At 50.9% G+C, this 16,470-nt stretch overlaps 1 protein-coding gene across 1 annotated transcript in view; it reads right to left on the reverse strand.

The window, feature by feature from the left end:
• lamc1 (laminin, gamma 1) overlaps window positions 1–16,470 on the reverse strand; it is a 45,568-nt gene that overhangs the window by 6,740 nt on the left and 22,358 nt on the right. Inside the window, exons 2-19 of the mRNA XM_040002479.1 lie at window positions 15,789–16,093; window positions 10,179–10,309; window positions 7,248–7,414; window positions 6,929–7,117; window positions 6,068–6,185; window positions 4,836–4,934; window positions 4,560–4,696; window positions 4,344–4,466; window positions 3,865–4,054; window positions 3,179–3,291; window positions 2,839–3,060; window positions 2,559–2,747; window positions 2,061–2,309; window positions 1,818–1,971; window positions 1,429–1,571; window positions 363–541; window positions 133–289; window positions 1–40 (exon numbers count right to left, since the gene is read on the reverse strand). The exon at window positions 1–40 is cut by the window's left edge and continues 166 nt beyond it. Coding sequence (XP_039858413.1) covers window positions 1–40; window positions 133–289; window positions 363–541; window positions 1,429–1,571; window positions 1,818–1,971; window positions 2,061–2,309; window positions 2,559–2,747; window positions 2,839–3,060; window positions 3,179–3,291; window positions 3,865–4,054; window positions 4,344–4,466; window positions 4,560–4,696; window positions 4,836–4,934; window positions 6,068–6,185; window positions 6,929–7,117; window positions 7,248–7,414; window positions 10,179–10,309; window positions 15,789–16,093 — 2,905 coding nt within the window. The remainder of the gene's footprint in view (window positions 41–132; window positions 290–362; window positions 542–1,428; window positions 1,572–1,817; window positions 1,972–2,060; window positions 2,310–2,558; window positions 2,748–2,838; window positions 3,061–3,178; window positions 3,292–3,864; window positions 4,055–4,343; window positions 4,467–4,559; window positions 4,697–4,835; window positions 4,935–6,067; window positions 6,186–6,928; window positions 7,118–7,247; window positions 7,415–10,178; window positions 10,310–15,788; window positions 16,094–16,470) is intronic.

Raw genomic sequence — 16,470 nt, forward strand, 5'->3', positions numbered from 1 at the left:
TTGATGCCGTTTAGGCGGTCCAGCAGGCCTTGGTCCGCTTCTGCGGGGTCAAAGGTCACAGACATTCAGTCTGGCTTTCTGCTCAGCAACAAGAAATAAACTGCAAACGTCAGATCTCAGTTCAGGTCTCACCTTTGCTGGCCTTGGCCTCCTCCAGCAGGTCCATGATGGCCTTCTCTGCCTCCTTCAGACGATCCTCGAAGGCCTGATCGCTGACGGTGTCCTGACCCGAGCCGAGGTTATCGATCAGCGTCTGCAGTTCGTGAAGCTTCTGCCTCTGCTGGTTCACCTGGACGCGCAGACAGAAACGTTAGCTCCTCTGTGCGAGGAGAGTGAAGGCGTTGCCTCGGAGTCGGGCTCACCTTGTCTCTGACCAGACTGTAGCAGGAAGGACACTGCTGGCAGCCCGGCACCGAGCGGTTGTAGAAGTAATTCTCCTCACACATGTCGCACCGAGCTCCGACGAAGCCGGGCCGACACTCGCAGCGACCGTCCTCCTTACACTGACCCGACACGGAGCCCTCGGGGTCGCAATCGCAGGCTGCAGGAACAAAGACGAGGACGTTGGTCCATTAATAACAGCTCTCATACACACAGCACAGCTCGTCACCCTGAACGCTCAAAGGATTCTTAAAGTTACAGGACTCGGTTTTGTCTAACACACAGACTCGAGCCTGCCTGATGTGATGGAAGACGACGTGGCTCAGACCCGCAAACTGCAGGCTGAATAAAGTTGAACTTTACAGTTTGTTAGAGCAGAGAAGGTCTGAGTCTTCACTGAAGCAGGTGCTGCAGCGTCCAAGTGTGCAGGAATGCAAACTGGGATCCTGCCTTTCAGTCCCAGTTTACTCTACACTAACAGACGGCGCGCTGTGACATTACAAACTGCTGTGTTTACCTTAAACAGGTATCAGGGTTAAGGAAGTTCTCAGAGGATCTATTCTGGAGCCGTACAATATGATATCAAAAACAGCGCGTTGGCAGGTTGGATCTGTGCAGGTGCAGAAACTAGATTTAAACACTTCCTGGTGCACGGTGCACCTCGTGCACGCAGTTGATGCAAAGCCCTGAAAAGCTGATCATGGCTTCATGTTTCTGGTTCTAACAGACCTGAGCCGGTGCCTGCTGACCTCCGACCGGAGGAGATCCACCAGGATCTATTCTGGGTCCTGTTCTGTTCACGTAACGCTAAAACGTCACAGCGATGGACTCGCTGCATCCGTCCAGCATAGATCTCAGCATCAGGCACAGACGACCACCCTAACACTAAAACTCAGTAATTCAAGCTTAGAAGTGTCAGAGTGCAGGTGTGTTCCTCAGATGATCACATTGATTCGGTACTGGGGAGAGAACGAGACTCGCTTCAGGCAGCCAACAGCTGCTGCGGGGCGGAGTCCTGCAAAATGTGACATTATCGAGTTTCCTCACGTTTGCATCCAGACACGCTGAAGCCGAAGAAGTTGGTCTCGCAGCGCTCGCACCGAAGGCCGGCGACGCCAGGCTGACACTCGCACTGTCCCGTAACGATGTCACACTGGCCGTTGGTGGAGCCAATGGGATTGCAGTTGCACCTGTGGGAGGAAAAAGTAGAAGAACATCATCTATGAGTAAACAACACAATGAAACACGTGCATGTTTGTGTTTTCCTGGAAGAATTGCTCAGAATCGACTAATCACAGGTTTCCAGTCAGCTGGAAATGAAAGAATTTAAAGTTTATCGCTGTAAGTGTGACTAAGACTGAGGTTTCGTGCCGTGAGCCCGTGAAGGCGCTCAGAACCGAAGCACAGCTACAGATGTGTGGGCGTGATGGACGCACCGCTCGCAGCCATTCCCGCTCCGCAGGTTGAAGAAGCCGGGCATGCAGGCGCTGCAGTCGCGTTCGGCCACGTTGGGGAGGCACTCGCACTGACCCGTGCCCTGAGAGCAGCTGGTCTGCTGGTTCCTGGTGCCGAGCGGCGAGCAGGCGCAGGCTGGGGACAAATCAGAGATCACACGGTTTCCTCGCTGCGCTTGCAATTCAAACATCACGGGAAGGATTTCGGTTTTGGACTCCTCTTACGTTTGCACTTGTCGGCAGGCTCGGGGGCCAGCGCGTTGCCATAGAAACCCTCTTTGCAGCGGTCGCAGAAGAAGCCGTCGGTGTTGTAGATGCATTTGAGGCACTCTCCGTTCTCGCGGTTGCAGTTTCCGACGGCGTTGGGGTCGATGTTGCCGCTGCACTTGCAGCTCCGACACGTTCGGACTACGCCACCATTCTGACCCAGAGGGTCGCCGAAGAATCCGTCATCGCACAGCTCGCAGCGCTTACCTGCACACAGGTGAGGTCACGTGATTGGCACACGTAACAGTTAATCAAGGAAACCTATTTTTAATCACTTCATGAAACCTACAGGGCACCGGGGACACGCCTGAGACCGGCACAGCATGGAAGAACAACACACCTCACACTGGACTAATGGCTACTCTGAAAGCTGAGGTACGAGGTACTGCTATGCAGTTTGGAAATAAAGAACAGTACAGTCTGGGAGCCATTAGCTGACAGTTTAGCATCTGGTACCTGTAGTCCCAGTGGGGCAGTTGGTGCACACCACCTCTCTGGTTCTGGGAACGACAGCGCAGGTGGCTCCGGGCGGGCAGGGACATGGCTGACAGTCACCTGGCGTTCCCTGGGTGGCGTCGCCATAAAAACTGTCCTGGCAGCGCTCGCAGCTCAGACCGGCCGTGTTGTCCTGACAGTCGCACGCTCCTGGGTGGAGGACAGAAAAAGCAGCCAATCAGCCCTGAGTATTAACGAACCCATCACTCAGCCCTCTGTGACGCGCTGACACCACCCTCACCTGTGTTGGTGTTGCAGGTCTCGCTGTGGCCGTTACAGTTGCACGGCTCGCAGGAGCTGAAGGGTCCGAGCTCCGGCTGGGCGCGGCGGTATCCAACTGTGCACTGCTCACAGTGCTGACCCTGGTAACCTTGAGGACACGTGCACTGCTCCACCCAGCGGGCCGGGACACCTGGTCCCCGCCTTGCTGTCACCAAGGAGACATCATCCAGGTAACCAGCACCTGGAGGGTGTGAGTGATTAGTGAACAATAGCAGACGATAGGAGTGTGTGTGTGTGTGTGTGTGTGTGTGTGTGTGTGTGTGTGTGTGTGTGTGTGTGTGTGTGCGCACGCTGCGTACTCCTGTCGCTGTAGGTGCCGCGGATCTTGATGGCCGTCAGGTTGTGGAGAAGTTTGTAGAATTCGGCGTGGCTGATGGTCGGCCTCCAGGGGTAATCTGTGCTGTCGTGGAGCCTGAACCAAATTTAATCCAGACCAAAGACAAAAGCATTGAAAAGGAAAATCAGATTATCAAATAATCTACAGGGTTTAAATCAGCTGACATCATCAGCAGATTCTGAAACAAATCCTGAGAATCATACAAATATCACAGCTTCATCCAGATTATTTGCAAAACAAGGAGGACAAAACAGATTACCACCAAACCTCTAACTTAATCCAGATTAAGAGAGTATTAGTGGAGTTTAATAGTAATCACCCCGCGTTCACAATTCAACTAATCATTTTAAATCTTATGACCAAAATATTTTCAATTTAATCCAGATTAAATGACTATGAAGAAATTAACAGCAAATAATCTGTGTCAGCAAAAAGTGTCAGGGACTGCAACCAGACAGTCCAGATTAAATCAATCTATGTAAACAGGTTGTAAATAAAAACTGCATGAATATGTTCAGATTATGAGTTTAATTTACACCCAAAACTCCAGATTAACGCTGAGAGCAAACGTACTGGTGCAGATTATCTGTTCCAGTTTGCTGGATTAAATACTGGTTTTCACTGGGAAAACAACACACGGCGCCTCACCTGAACACATATGTCTGCGTGTTCTCATTGGGGTAGGAGTTGCCCTGGGCGATGAGGGGGACGGCCACCCGGAGGTTCGCCCCCTCCAGCACCAGATCCTCGGCCGACAGACGGCTGTCCCGCCGGTCCACTCGGAAGTTCAGGGTCAGGTTCTGCCCATAACTCAAAACCTGGTTCCCCAAAAACTTCTCTGTGACACAGAAACGAGTCAGAGTCACCGACCAATCAGCAGCAGCGTCACACAGGGACAAAAACAAATCCATGTTTTGTTTGTTGCCTCTGAGGTGGGGCCTCCACCTGTGTGTGGACTCCTGGGTCTGCACCCAGAACGCCCACCGGATAATCCACAGACGACTTCTACAGAGTCAGAAACGACCAAACCGCCAAAATAGACCACCTCCCCCCTCCTCTGCTGGTGTGTGTGTGTGTGTGTGTGTGTGTGTGTGTGTGTGTGTGTGTGTGTGTGTGTGTGTGTGTACCTGGTGCCACAAAGTAAATGGGGAAGTAGTCCTCTGAGATGAGGAAGATTTCCTGTCCGCTGGATGACCACTGCACCTGGCCCCTGGCTCCATCACGCTCCTGACCAGTCCACTGCTCATCATCTAACACACACACACACACACATATTAGTGCATGTACAGTGGAGTTAGAGTGGGGTCATCTCTGTCCTGAGTGGGGCTTGCAGGCAGTGTTACCTCTGCTAAAGTCAGATTTGATGGCGTGGACGCTGAAGCCGTCGGCGCTGTCGCACACGGACGAGTGCTGGAAGCAGAAGCATGGCGTGCAGCCCTGAGGGTTGTTCTCATCCAGGTTAAAGTAACCCAGCTTACACCTGAGGGACACAAGCAGCAAGAACACACCTGTGACGTGCTGCTGCACGAACTGCACTTTCACTCGCTGCATGTTAACGTAACGTGTGTGGGCGGGGCTGTGTGTGGGCCCCGCCCTGTGTGGGCGGGACTGTGCGTCACCTGTCGCAGCTGAAGCCCTCCACGTTGTCTTTGCAGCGACACTGACCCGTGTTCACGTCACACTCCTGCGTGCTGCCTGAGGGCGAGCAAGAGCACTGCCTGATGGGGGAGAGAGAGTGTCAGACTCATCAGGTTTTTGTTTGTTTGTTTTTCTCTTTCTTTTGTTGTTGTTTATTTGTCTGTTTTGTTAGCTTGGAGAAAAAAGGGGCATAAGTTCTATCAATCTGTAACAACCATGATACTTGCTCCTAATAAAAGATATTTGAAACAGTTCAGTCAGCAGGGGGCGCTCACAGCTCAGTGGTCATTCTCCAGCAGCCAACCACACTTCAGCTCATGTAATCGTGACCCTTGACCTGACCCTGTTTCCTCCTGGGTCAAAGTTCAAGTTCTTCTTCACTGAAACGGGGTTTAATACTCCTGACGTGGGAGAACGTCTCCTCTTTGGACGGTTCAGTTTGTCTCTGAGACGTCGGCTTCTCTCTAACAAGCTGAACTAAAGGAGCTGGCGCCGTGCAGCTGACAGCTCCGCTCAGCAGAGTCGTATCTGACCCACACAGGAACGCCACGGCTCCGTCACCTCCGGCTGGACTGCCGGAGCTCTGTGGACGCCCGGCTGCTGGACTTCAGAGAAAAAGCGTGTCAGCTCAGAGGACGGATCAGCTCGGCCTCTCACCCGAAACCCAAAGGTGGCCGGGCTCTCTGTTACTGCCCCCCACATAAAACCAAACACAGGACAATTTAAATCTGTCTTCAGTCCTGATTTATGTCCAGTTTTCTTCTGCTCCGACTTTATTGTTCCAATCTTTTATACATGATTTCATTTTTTAAATGTTTCTCACGTGGGGCAGCTCGGTGTCGCGACCCTGAAGAGGATGAGTGGAAGAGCATGGACGGATTTTTCACATCATTGTGATTTCTGCTGTTTTTCAGTCGAGTCGTGCTGCTGATGCGTTTTCTGCTGTTTCTGGAGACCTGGAATGTAAATGCGCCTGAACTGGGAAACCTCCTGTTCTTTCAAACCTGCTGCAGAAGGAAACGTGACTTCCCGACCGGCTGACGGCTGCCGTCGGTCACCAAACAAGCTGGAAAACCAGCGAGTGACAGAGATACTCAAAGTGTTTGCTGTGAGAGAGCCGTGCACCCAGCAGGAGGTCAACCTGAGCTGATGACCTCTGCCGGGCCACGCTCGCGTGTCTGAGCTCAGCTGATGTTTGGGGTTAGTGGGGTACCTGCAGCCGGCCTCCGTCAGGCTGTGGTGTCCCGGCTGGCAGCGGTCGCACTTCTCTCCGGTCACTCCGGGTTTACACGCACACATGCCTCGGTCATCACACTGAGGGGACACGGAGCCTGCACACACACACACACACACACACACACACACACACACACACACACACACACACACACGTTAACCTCCAACCACATGCAAACAATCAGCTGCATTAATGAGCCGTCGCAGTGCAGAGCGGGTGGAGCAGCTGGCTCACATTAGGCGGCGGTTTCCTGCTGCGCTCCGTTAAAAACTGCTGAAAACCACAAAGTCCATGCCTGCGGTTTCACATGTTTTCACTTCACTCAAACATTTACAAAATCACCAAAACTGATCTTTAAACCTTTTCTGCAATTTGTGTTTCGATTCTCTGCAAACGGCTCGACAGATTTCCTGAAAAATCACAACAGAGACGTCCGACAAACTGACAGAGAGAAAAACTACTGCAAGGAGTCGACAAAATGTCAAGACGGGTAACAAAGAGCAAACAAGTGATTTCAACGTGCAGCAAAAACATCCAGAAGCATCACGAACACAAACATTTACCACATAAACACAAACAAAGGCCAAAAAAAGATCAAAAAATAATCAGCAAACACTCGAAACAACGCGAGAACAAACGATCACACTCACAGACACACACACGTCTGACTGTTGTGTTCAAGTGGAAAAGTAAACGTGAGCACATCACTGTTCATTCATGGTGTGTTCAAATGTCCGTGGGAAAGGCCACTCTCACAATCGGGGCTGAAGGCCCACTCACAGCCTCCCACACACACACACACACACACACACTCTCTCTTCAGTGTGCACCACTCACCGACGGGGTTGCAGAGGCAGGGCAGGCAGCGGCTGGCGCCCGGGTCTCTGTAGTAGTTGTCGAGGCAACGCTCGCAGTTGGGGCCGTCCGTGTTGTCGGCGCAGTTCCTGCAGTGGCCGCCGTGACCGGTGGCCCGGTACAGCTCGGCATCGAAGAAACACTCGGCACTCTTCCCGCTACACTCGCAGGCTGAGAGACGGAGAGTTTCACAATCAAAGACCCGAAACAGGTAACAGCGAAAAAGTTGAAGATGCACCAAAATCTCTCGTGACGCAGTGAAATCATCGGTGACGGGGCAAACGTGCGGCGGCAGACTTACGCAGACACTCGTTGGGGCTGTCGGCCGTCGCTCTCCTCCAGGGCCGGTCGTTGAAGAACGGTTGGCACTCTTGGCAGTCGTCGCCGGCGGTGTTGTGTTTACAGTTACACACCAGCCGTCCTCCATCGTTCCTCGCGCACTCGCTGGCGTGGCCGTTACACTTACACCTGGAAGTAGAGAAGCACACCTGTCACACCTGGACCAGGTTGCTGCTAACGCTCACACACCGTCATTAAAGCTCAACTCTTTGTTCAGTTTACTGTCGTCATTGTTTTCGCTCCCGATGAGGTTTTTCCGCTCTGCAGCTCCGAGCAAAGGTTTTCTCAAACCTCCCGAGGGAGCGCAGCCACCCGCCTCAGCAGGACGGGACTTGCTCAGCAGCCACCTTTGGCTATGGTCTCAGGTGTCTGTTGGCAGCGAGCTGTTGGAAAAACTGACAGTGGGAAGGAAGAGAGGCCTGGGTTCGTGCTCCGAGCTGTTAAAGCTGCACCGCCTCGGGCTTACAGCACTGAGTCAGTGTGCAGCGGGTTTAATACTGTAAACGTGCAGACTTCAGCATGCACCCTGAGCCCTTCTGGAGCTCACGGCACAGAACGAAGGAGCGATAAAGCAGCGCACAGATAAACAGTCAGCGCGACTCACGAGCAGCGCTGAGGAATGTGTCGGAGATACGCCGCCATCTAGTGACGCACAGAACCTCCGTGGGACAACACGTCCTTTATTCTCCTGCGGTGAGTGCGAAGGCTTCAGTGAGATGTCCCCACAATCACTCCTCAAGAGCAGAAGGAGGCAGTCTGTGGCCGTTAGCGTGACAGAGTCACACACTTTTGTGCAAAAGTCTCGAGTCCTTTCTTTATGTGCTGCTTCAAAGGAGCCAGACTTTACTGAGGTGCTCTCGAGTTCGGGATTTCTGAAGCTCTATCAAAGTTTATCTTTGGACCACTGAGCAAAGAACCAGTTTTAAGCTCTTTGTTTCCATCGGCCCGTCGCAAAAACATCGTCTGCTCCCATTTCTTTAGTTCAAATGAAAAATGTTAGAGATAACAGTTTGACAACAAAGTATTTTTACACCAACGAGGTGATTCTCAGAGCTGAAAGCCTGGCTCACCTCGGCGCAGAGAAAGGACACCTGTACGCGTCACTCCGCGAGGCTCCTGCCTACGATAGCCGTAATGCTCCGATTGATTCTAAGTGTGCTGTATTTTCCAAAAAACACGGTAATAACGACGGCCCGCTAGCATGCGCTACCAAAAATAGTGCTTTGTTGTGTATCTGAGGGACGAAAGCTAAACCAGTTCCACACCAGTGAAGCTGCAGCATTTTTACAAACCAGTTCTGGTTCAATCGTGGCTCAAGAGTTGGGAGTTCGTCTTGTAATCGGAAGGTTGCCGGTTCGAGCCCCGGCTCTGACAGTCTCGGTCGTTGTGTCCTTGGGCAAGACACTTCACCCGTTGCCTACTGGTGGTGGTCAGAGGGCCCGGTGGCGCCAGTGTCCGGCAGCCTCGCCTCTGTCAGTGCGCCCCAGGGTGGCTGTGGCTACAACGTAGCTGCCGTTTCATTTCATTCATCCGTTTCATTCAACGATCTGCTTTCGCCCTTCTCATTCTCCGTCGCCGCAGTGCTTTTTCCGCCATGTGCGTATGAAAACACTGCACATGCGCGTTTTACCCATATTCTATCTCCATATTTCATTTTCTTATCGTTGCCCAACATTACACGGTGTTACCGTGAACGGTTTGATATGGCCCAGCCCCAGCATGCACACTATAGAAGACCTGGACTGATCAGTGGAACCGTTCTGATGGGAAATCTGATAAATCTAGATTTGGTTCAGGGAGGAGGTCGGGACAGAGGTCCTTCTGTGCAACAAGGTGGAGGCTCCATCGTGGTTGGAGCAGATTTCAGCTCGTGGGATCAGCCTGACGGAGAAGAGCTCCGAATGTAAAGAAAGCAGAGCTCACGCTGTGCTGAAGGGTGAAGGAGGTCACACCAAAGATTCCCTCAGGAGCCCGTTAAACTCTGTTTTTGCCTTAAAAGCTGTATTTTCACGTTTGCACACAATTCAATAAATCGCTGCGCTCGCTTCACAGCAAACTATAAAGATCATCGTCTCCGTGGCTGTGTCCTGGGTTTACACAGGATCAGAAACCTTCCTGGTTACAGACCTCAAAAACAGAAAGATTGTTGGAGGTTCAGTCGAACCCGAGCAGGCACGGAGGGAGAAGCATGAAAGAAATCCTGAACATCACACATGTTAAGCTGGATTTAAACCCTTTGCTCCCTCCCGGCCAAAACGTGAGCAAACGGAAAAACTCCAGGTGATCTTCTGTCCAATGAGCAGCGAGCTGCTGCTTTCAGAAAGTCTCTACCTGCTTCAAGCTGCTGCACGAGTTCAAGGAGTTCAAAGGAGTGTTCATGAGCTGTGTGTTTGCATGAATGAGTCACTGGCAGAATTGCACAATGAAAAGTGTTGATATAATAAAGTGCAGATAAATCTGCCCACGGAGCTGCCAGCTGAGCACGCTCAGGTAGATCCAGGTGAAGGTGCAGAAGGAAAATCTCCTCCTGGGACAAGTAAAGGTTAAATCCTCCAGGTGCTCGGCTCGGGAATCGCCCCTTTTCTTCCATCCGTCACGGCTGTCGGACCGCCTCATTCCGGTTTCCCTATAATCTGGCCCTGCCGGCTAGGAATTTCAGGAATGCTGGCGGCGTAAGGGAAATGTGCTCCACATTCAAACAGATTATGGCTGCAGAGTCGTGCTCCGTGCAACACTCGAGTAATGCCTGTCGAAAAACGAATTCTAGTGTGGATCCTGCGCCGGTCACAAGGAAGCGGACCACACAGTGACACGGCGGGACCTGACCGCAGAGCAGAGCTCCGCCGGAGGACTCGACTGAAAAACAGGACCTGCAGTGAATCTGAGGCTTTACCTTCCTCCCACCGCGAAGTCAGAGATGGCGTAGTAGTAGGACTTGAGGACCTTGGGGTCATTGAAGACCTCGTCTCCGAATGTGTTGAGCCGGTTCAGGGTCACTCTGATGTCGGTGGCCGTCACCCAGTCCTGCAACAGACACAACATGGATGCTGCGTTAGACACACGAGGGCAAACAGAGGAGCATCACCTGCCAACGGAGCATGCTCATACACCTGACCATGCTCTGATGTCCTGATGGGCTTAAAGCCTCTTCACACTTAGACTACCGTCCCCATCGGGTCCATGTCAGCCAGTCATACTGCAAAAACAATATTTCTTCCATAACTATGAATCAGCTGATCAAACTCATAACAAATCTGATTGAGACGCGGCCCGTTTATCCTACTGGACAGACGTAAATGTGATCGGACAGCAGCGCGTCTCTGGACCCCAGCTGAGTTTTTAGAAATAATTTATGTCTTTATGATCCAACTACTAAAGAAATGTTTAAAACTTTGTTTGGTTTTTCTCCCGTTTATCCAAACAGCTGGAACGATGTCACTGCTGGATGAGCCTCAGCATGGACGCATGTTTGTGCCGATTCTGCCCCAAGAGTGATTTAAGATCACACTGAAGAGAGCATGACTACCTCAACCAGTAATCTGATTACTTTAATTAAACTCAAAGCAAACGCAGGCGTGTGAAACATCCTGGTTTTTGTACTCTGCAAACAGAGAAGTGGTTTCAGTTCCAGCTGTGGGAAAAACAGTGACGCAGACACCAGCAGGCCCTCACACTGTGACATTTCCACAGAAATGAATTTATTTTCTTGGCCTTACGATACAAGATCCAGATGGAGGGAATTACTCAGGACACCTGTTGTGTTTCAGAGGATAAAGAAAGTTACTCAACATCTCGCCTCGTGGGAAAGCCAGCGATAGCTCCCTTCAGCAGGAAGCTCGTCAGGCCCGAAGCTTCGGAGAAGCTGAAGACGAAGCGGCGGCTCGAGGGGAAAGTGGAGCTCAATATAAGCGAGCTGGCCCGCTGTCAGACCTGCTCCATGTTTGTCTGCCCACTCAGGAAAACTGTGACTTCACTGGCTGCCTGTTAAATCCAGAAATCCTGCTCCTGATCTACAAGGTCTTAAATATTCAGGCCGCTCTTCTGTGGACCAGGTGACCCTGAATCCTCCCTTAGTTATGCTGCAATAGACGTAGGCTGCTGGAGGATTCCCATGATGCACTGGGTGTTTCTTCTTCACTCACTATGTGTTAACAGACCTCTCTGCACTGAATCATATCTGTTATTAACCTCCGTCTCTCGTCCACAGCATGTCTTTATCCTGTCTTCCTTCTCTCACCCCAACTGGTCGCAGCAGATGGCCCCGCCCCTCCCTGAGCCTGGTTCTGCCGGAGGTTTCTTCCTGTTAAAAGGGAGTTTTTCCTTCCCACTGTCGCCAAAGTGCTGCTCACAGGGGGTCATATGATTCATATCATATCATTTTCTCTGTATGTGTTATTGTAGGGTCTACCTTATAATATAAAGCACATTGAGGACGGTTGTTGTGATTTTGCGCTGTATAAATAAAATTGAATCTAAATAAATTGAATAGAGGCCACGCCCCTAATGCAAACTAATCTAGGAGAGTTATAAAGGAATGCTGGAGCCTCCAGTGGACGCTACAGGAACTGCAGGTTTCTCACTTCCATGATGGCGTCCTGAGACCAAAGGCTGCTCTTTGAGGAAATGCTGGCCAATAAAGTCACAGCTATACTGTGTTTCCTCCTTTCAAACCCTCCACATGTGCATTACTAAGTTGGTCCCACAGTCCACCTTTATCCAGACACAAAACTTCTAAGATGCTCAGAGAAAGACGGCATTTATGCAGAATTAGCTGCCACGTAACTCTGTTACACTCTGATGTGATCGGTGGAGCGATGCATATCAGCCGATTAGGAAGCTGTAAACTCATTTAAACGCTGATAAAACATCCAGTTAATTTTTTTATTGGTAATATTTTCAGTGTAACCTTTGACTATGTTTCAGTTCAGGCAGTCTGCCCCATCACATGACCCATCCCAGTTTGGAAAAGCGATCAGCCGAAGCCTTCTGGAAAAGCATTTTCACGGCTCGTTATTTCCTCCCTTGCTTCCTCGAGCCTCGTACTTCCTCTCCGTGTAAATGAACAGATTTAGCTCTGCAGCTCAGCTCTGAACTTCCTTATTTGTCTCGCTGGCATCGAGCTATTTATACCAAAGCCAGGATCTTTTTGGAGGCGGCGGCCCGTCGGAGGCGTCAGACGGCTGTTTGTCGCTCTGTGACATTCCTGCTGTCTGTCATCTCTGAGCGGGAAATAACCAGCAGCTGAGAGCGTCCACCTCAACGGGCAGACGATCAACCATCACGGCATTAAATACAGCCGAGAGCTGCTGGCACAAGTGTTTACAGGCCCGACTTTTCACCTCTAACTGTTTCTGAGGGTCCCGCAGAGAAATACAACATCCCTGATTCACCCCTGCTGGACCATCCTCACTGAGGACTGTGGCCTTAGACATCCACGGGATCTTTATTACATTTAGATCGATCATTTTATTCTTTCCTGTCAGACTCACGTCTGCAGCTGCCGAACTATAAACCATCTGCTGACCAACGACACCACATTTACTCCACTTTGTGCTTCCACGACAAAAATCAGCCTTAAATGTCGCGACCGTTACATGAAAGTTAGCTAACATGTTAATGTGGCTGATGGAGATGTCACGCTCCGGGTTTCTTTTCCTACGGTGGCACTGAGGCAGGAAACCCCTTCAAAAAACAGAAAACACAACATTTTGGAAAAGATAACAAAGAAAAAAAAAAACGCTCCAACATTCCCGGGAACACAGCAGACACTCCAGAAACGAGACATGGCAGATGCAGGAAAAGGATAGGAACAGTTTTTTATTTTTGAAATGAAGTGAACCAGACTTCCTGTTAGCTTGCTGATGTCATTTCCTGTCTGAGCTGTGTCCTTCGTTTCAAACAGACTGAGCTCAAAGGGTCTGAGCGCTCTGCTCGTTTACGGCATCGTGTTGGAATCGACGTCTTTGGGTTTTTAACCGATGTTTGGCTGAAACGAGCCAGCAGAGGGCGCCACCTCCAGTTACAGGCGCAGTGACAGGCTGTTTCCACGCTTTTAGGTGTCTGCTACAACCGGAGCTACAACTGCTAATGTTGCGTTACGTGGCCCCAGCAGGCTCACTGTTCCTGAGTTACACATTCAGGAAACACCCGGGGAGACACAGGTACGTCTGCAGCTGACGTCGGTCGACTAACGGAGACAAGTCGGATCTTTTGCTGCACATGAAAACGTCCCGGACGCTCACAGCGCATCTGGACAAAATCCCAGCAGCACTTTCAGGACATCTCTGGGAATTTCCCCCTCTTGGGCTCGAGGAAGAACGGATTAAGATTTCAATCTGTGGAGCAGTTTTAATGTGGAAGACTTGACACGCTGCAGACTAAACAGCTGAAGCTGGACGTTTATTCCACCTCTAAAATAATCACTGGCTGCGTCTCTGCTCGCTCTCGTTCGCCTCCTGACAGGCTGTTTGTTTCCAGGCTGAATGTTTGTGATTCCCGGAGGACTTCCTAAAACCAAGCAGCATTCTTCCTTCAAGAAAACACATCCCGGGCGAGGCCTCCACACTGGCACGGAGCTGCAGTTGATTGATGGCAAACAAATGTTCGCTACAGTTTAGACAGCGGCGATTTGGAGACGAGGCTGCTCCGGCTTCCTGGATGGGACAGCGTGAGGATCTGCAGCTGCTGGACGGGCCGGATGCGTTTATGCCGCATGAATGTCGGAGATGGGAGAAGAACTGGCCTTTAAAACGGTCAGCAGATAACCGGACCAGCTGCACTTTTTAACAAGCCTTCATCTGAGCCAAACGACACCTGAACCTCCGTCGGGGTTTAGTTATCTGAGGTTAAGGCGGAGAGCGCAACAGCAGATTTGTATTTTGAGTTCCTCGGATCATATACTTCCTGAGTTAATCACCAGCACACAGATCACGTCAGGTCATGGCTGGTGGTTTATCATCAGCCGACTCTTCTCAACGTTTAGTCTTTGTTTTAATATCGTCTTTAAAATCAAGCCAAACTTAAATAAATCAAATGTTCTAAAATAAGAAAAGACTGAAAAATAACATGAAAGAGTTTCAGAGTTCGTGGGCTTCGGCTTCTTAAGGACCGACCTTACTGAAAACTGATGACGGTTCAGAAACAACGAGCTGCGTCAGATCCTGACTGAAACTATGGTCCGTCCTTAAAAAGGATCTCCATACATGAAGATCTGATCTCCAGCATGTCCCGGAGACCTGCAGCAGCTATGAGGAACACCGTCTGCAGACAGTGCACGAATAAATTCATCTGATAAAAACTGAACCAGCAAAGTAGACGAAACGCTGATGGACGGGCAGCTCCGTCCATCCATCAGGACCTTCTGTCACTCGCTGTTTTCAGAATAAATACTTACACACAGCCTCCTTTCAGGACCTTCCTGATTAAAACACATCAGCTCTAAATGAATAATGTGAGTCACTGATGCCACAAACTCTCCCGCAGAGTCTGACAGAGGAACATTCATCATGCGAGTCTCTCCCACTGCATCATTCGTGTTTCTTCACCTCCAGTGTGATGACTGTGGGAAACTCAGTGTTCCTCTTGTCACTGATAAAACCTATAAACTGTATTTAGTGCTGTGTGTGTGTGTGTGTGTGTGTGTGTGTGTGTGTGTGTGTGTGTGTGTGTGTGTGTCAGAGTGACCTTACAAAACAAAAACTGAGGCGAGAGGAATGAACACAGACTCTGCTTCCTGCTCATGAAGCAATCGCAAACGCGCTGACGGGCGACGGGAAGAGGAGGGGACAACGAGGAGAGCGCTCCAGCTGCCGGGCGCTCGGGCCAAACCGAGCTGGGAAATCCGGGGGCGTCGCCTGGAAGCGGGTCGCAGCGCAGGCGGTGCTGCTCAAGAACTTCTGTCTGCAGAACGAGGGAACACTCGCTTACAAAAGCATTACAGATGCTGAGGTCTGAAACTTTCCCTTCATTCTGGGAATATTTCATCAGTTTCAGGCTCCAAGGGAACAAATCGAATATTCAAAAGACAAAGAATCTTTGATGGTTACGGAGAGTTCGTTTAGGGGAAAGCAGCGATCTGGTTCATGTGAGCTTTTCCGACTGTGTGAGCGACTCCCACCGAACTCTGATTTCACGGAGCTGCTGCTCTTTCTCAAACGAAACCTCCCTGTGCCCAGATATGCGGCGTAACCTCCGGCTTCTCGTTCTGTGAGGGGAGGAGTCACGATGTCTCAGGTGGCGTCACACGCACGCCTTCATCCGTAGTTACTGAGGCTCAAACAGTGTCCTTATTTTATTTCTAAATAAGAACTTTATGAAGAACAGAAGACACGTTTAAAAGGATTAAAGGTCAAATTTGTGCCTCAACATGATTCCCGTAAATTCTCGTCACATTTCTGTTTTCAGATTTTCTAACATCACTTTTCTGTGGAGCTGATATTGTTTCTGCTCTCAGAGCCTTTAAAAATGATTAATGAGGTAAAATCAGAACTAAAAACGCGCTCACCTGGAGGACAGGGCTGTTGTCGAAGTTGTAGGCGCTGGGTCGTCCCTCCAGCGTGGAGAAGGCCACGTTTCCTCCCGTGAGCGGCGAGATGTCGCTGAACTCGTCGGTGCAGAGCGCCTGCTGTTCGTCCTGGCCGGTGCGGATGAAGCCGCGGTTCGCTTTCTGGTAGGTCTTCTCGCAGGAGCTGCTGTAGTACTGGTACGGCACCCAGGGGCTGCCCTCGCTGGTCCGCTTGTAGATGGCGAAGCTCTCCGGCCGGCTGGTGTGGAACTTGAGGCGGACGTAGGTGATGTCGAAGGCCTTACCTGCAGAGAGAGGGAGGAGCGTTAGGTTAGATTTAGTTTGTGTAACAGATGGAAGGAGACTAAAAACCTGCAGACCGAAAGAAGCTGAGAGTCGGACGAGCTGCAGGATCAAAAATACTGATGCTCCAGGGCGGAGGTTAAACCATGCACAGCACAGCTGGATGCAGCTGTACCTCCACCCTGACTGTAACCTGAGGATCTCTGCGGAGCATCGTGTCTCTGCAGGACTGTTTCCTGACGCCCGCTCGGGCCCTGTCGGGGGGATGATCTCGGGCGATTTGGGAAATGCTGAGCAGGAATGTGAAGTGCAGTTCTTCCTCTGACTGCGACACTCGGGGCTGCGGACGGTCTCCGCATATTTGGCGAGTCTGAGCAGG

This window comes from Simochromis diagramma, unplaced genomic scaffold (assembly GCF_900408965.1).
Source record: "Simochromis diagramma unplaced genomic scaffold, fSimDia1.1 OVJJ01000443.1, whole genome shotgun sequence".
Lineage (NCBI taxonomy): Eukaryota > Metazoa > Chordata > Actinopteri > Cichliformes > Cichlidae > Simochromis > Simochromis diagramma.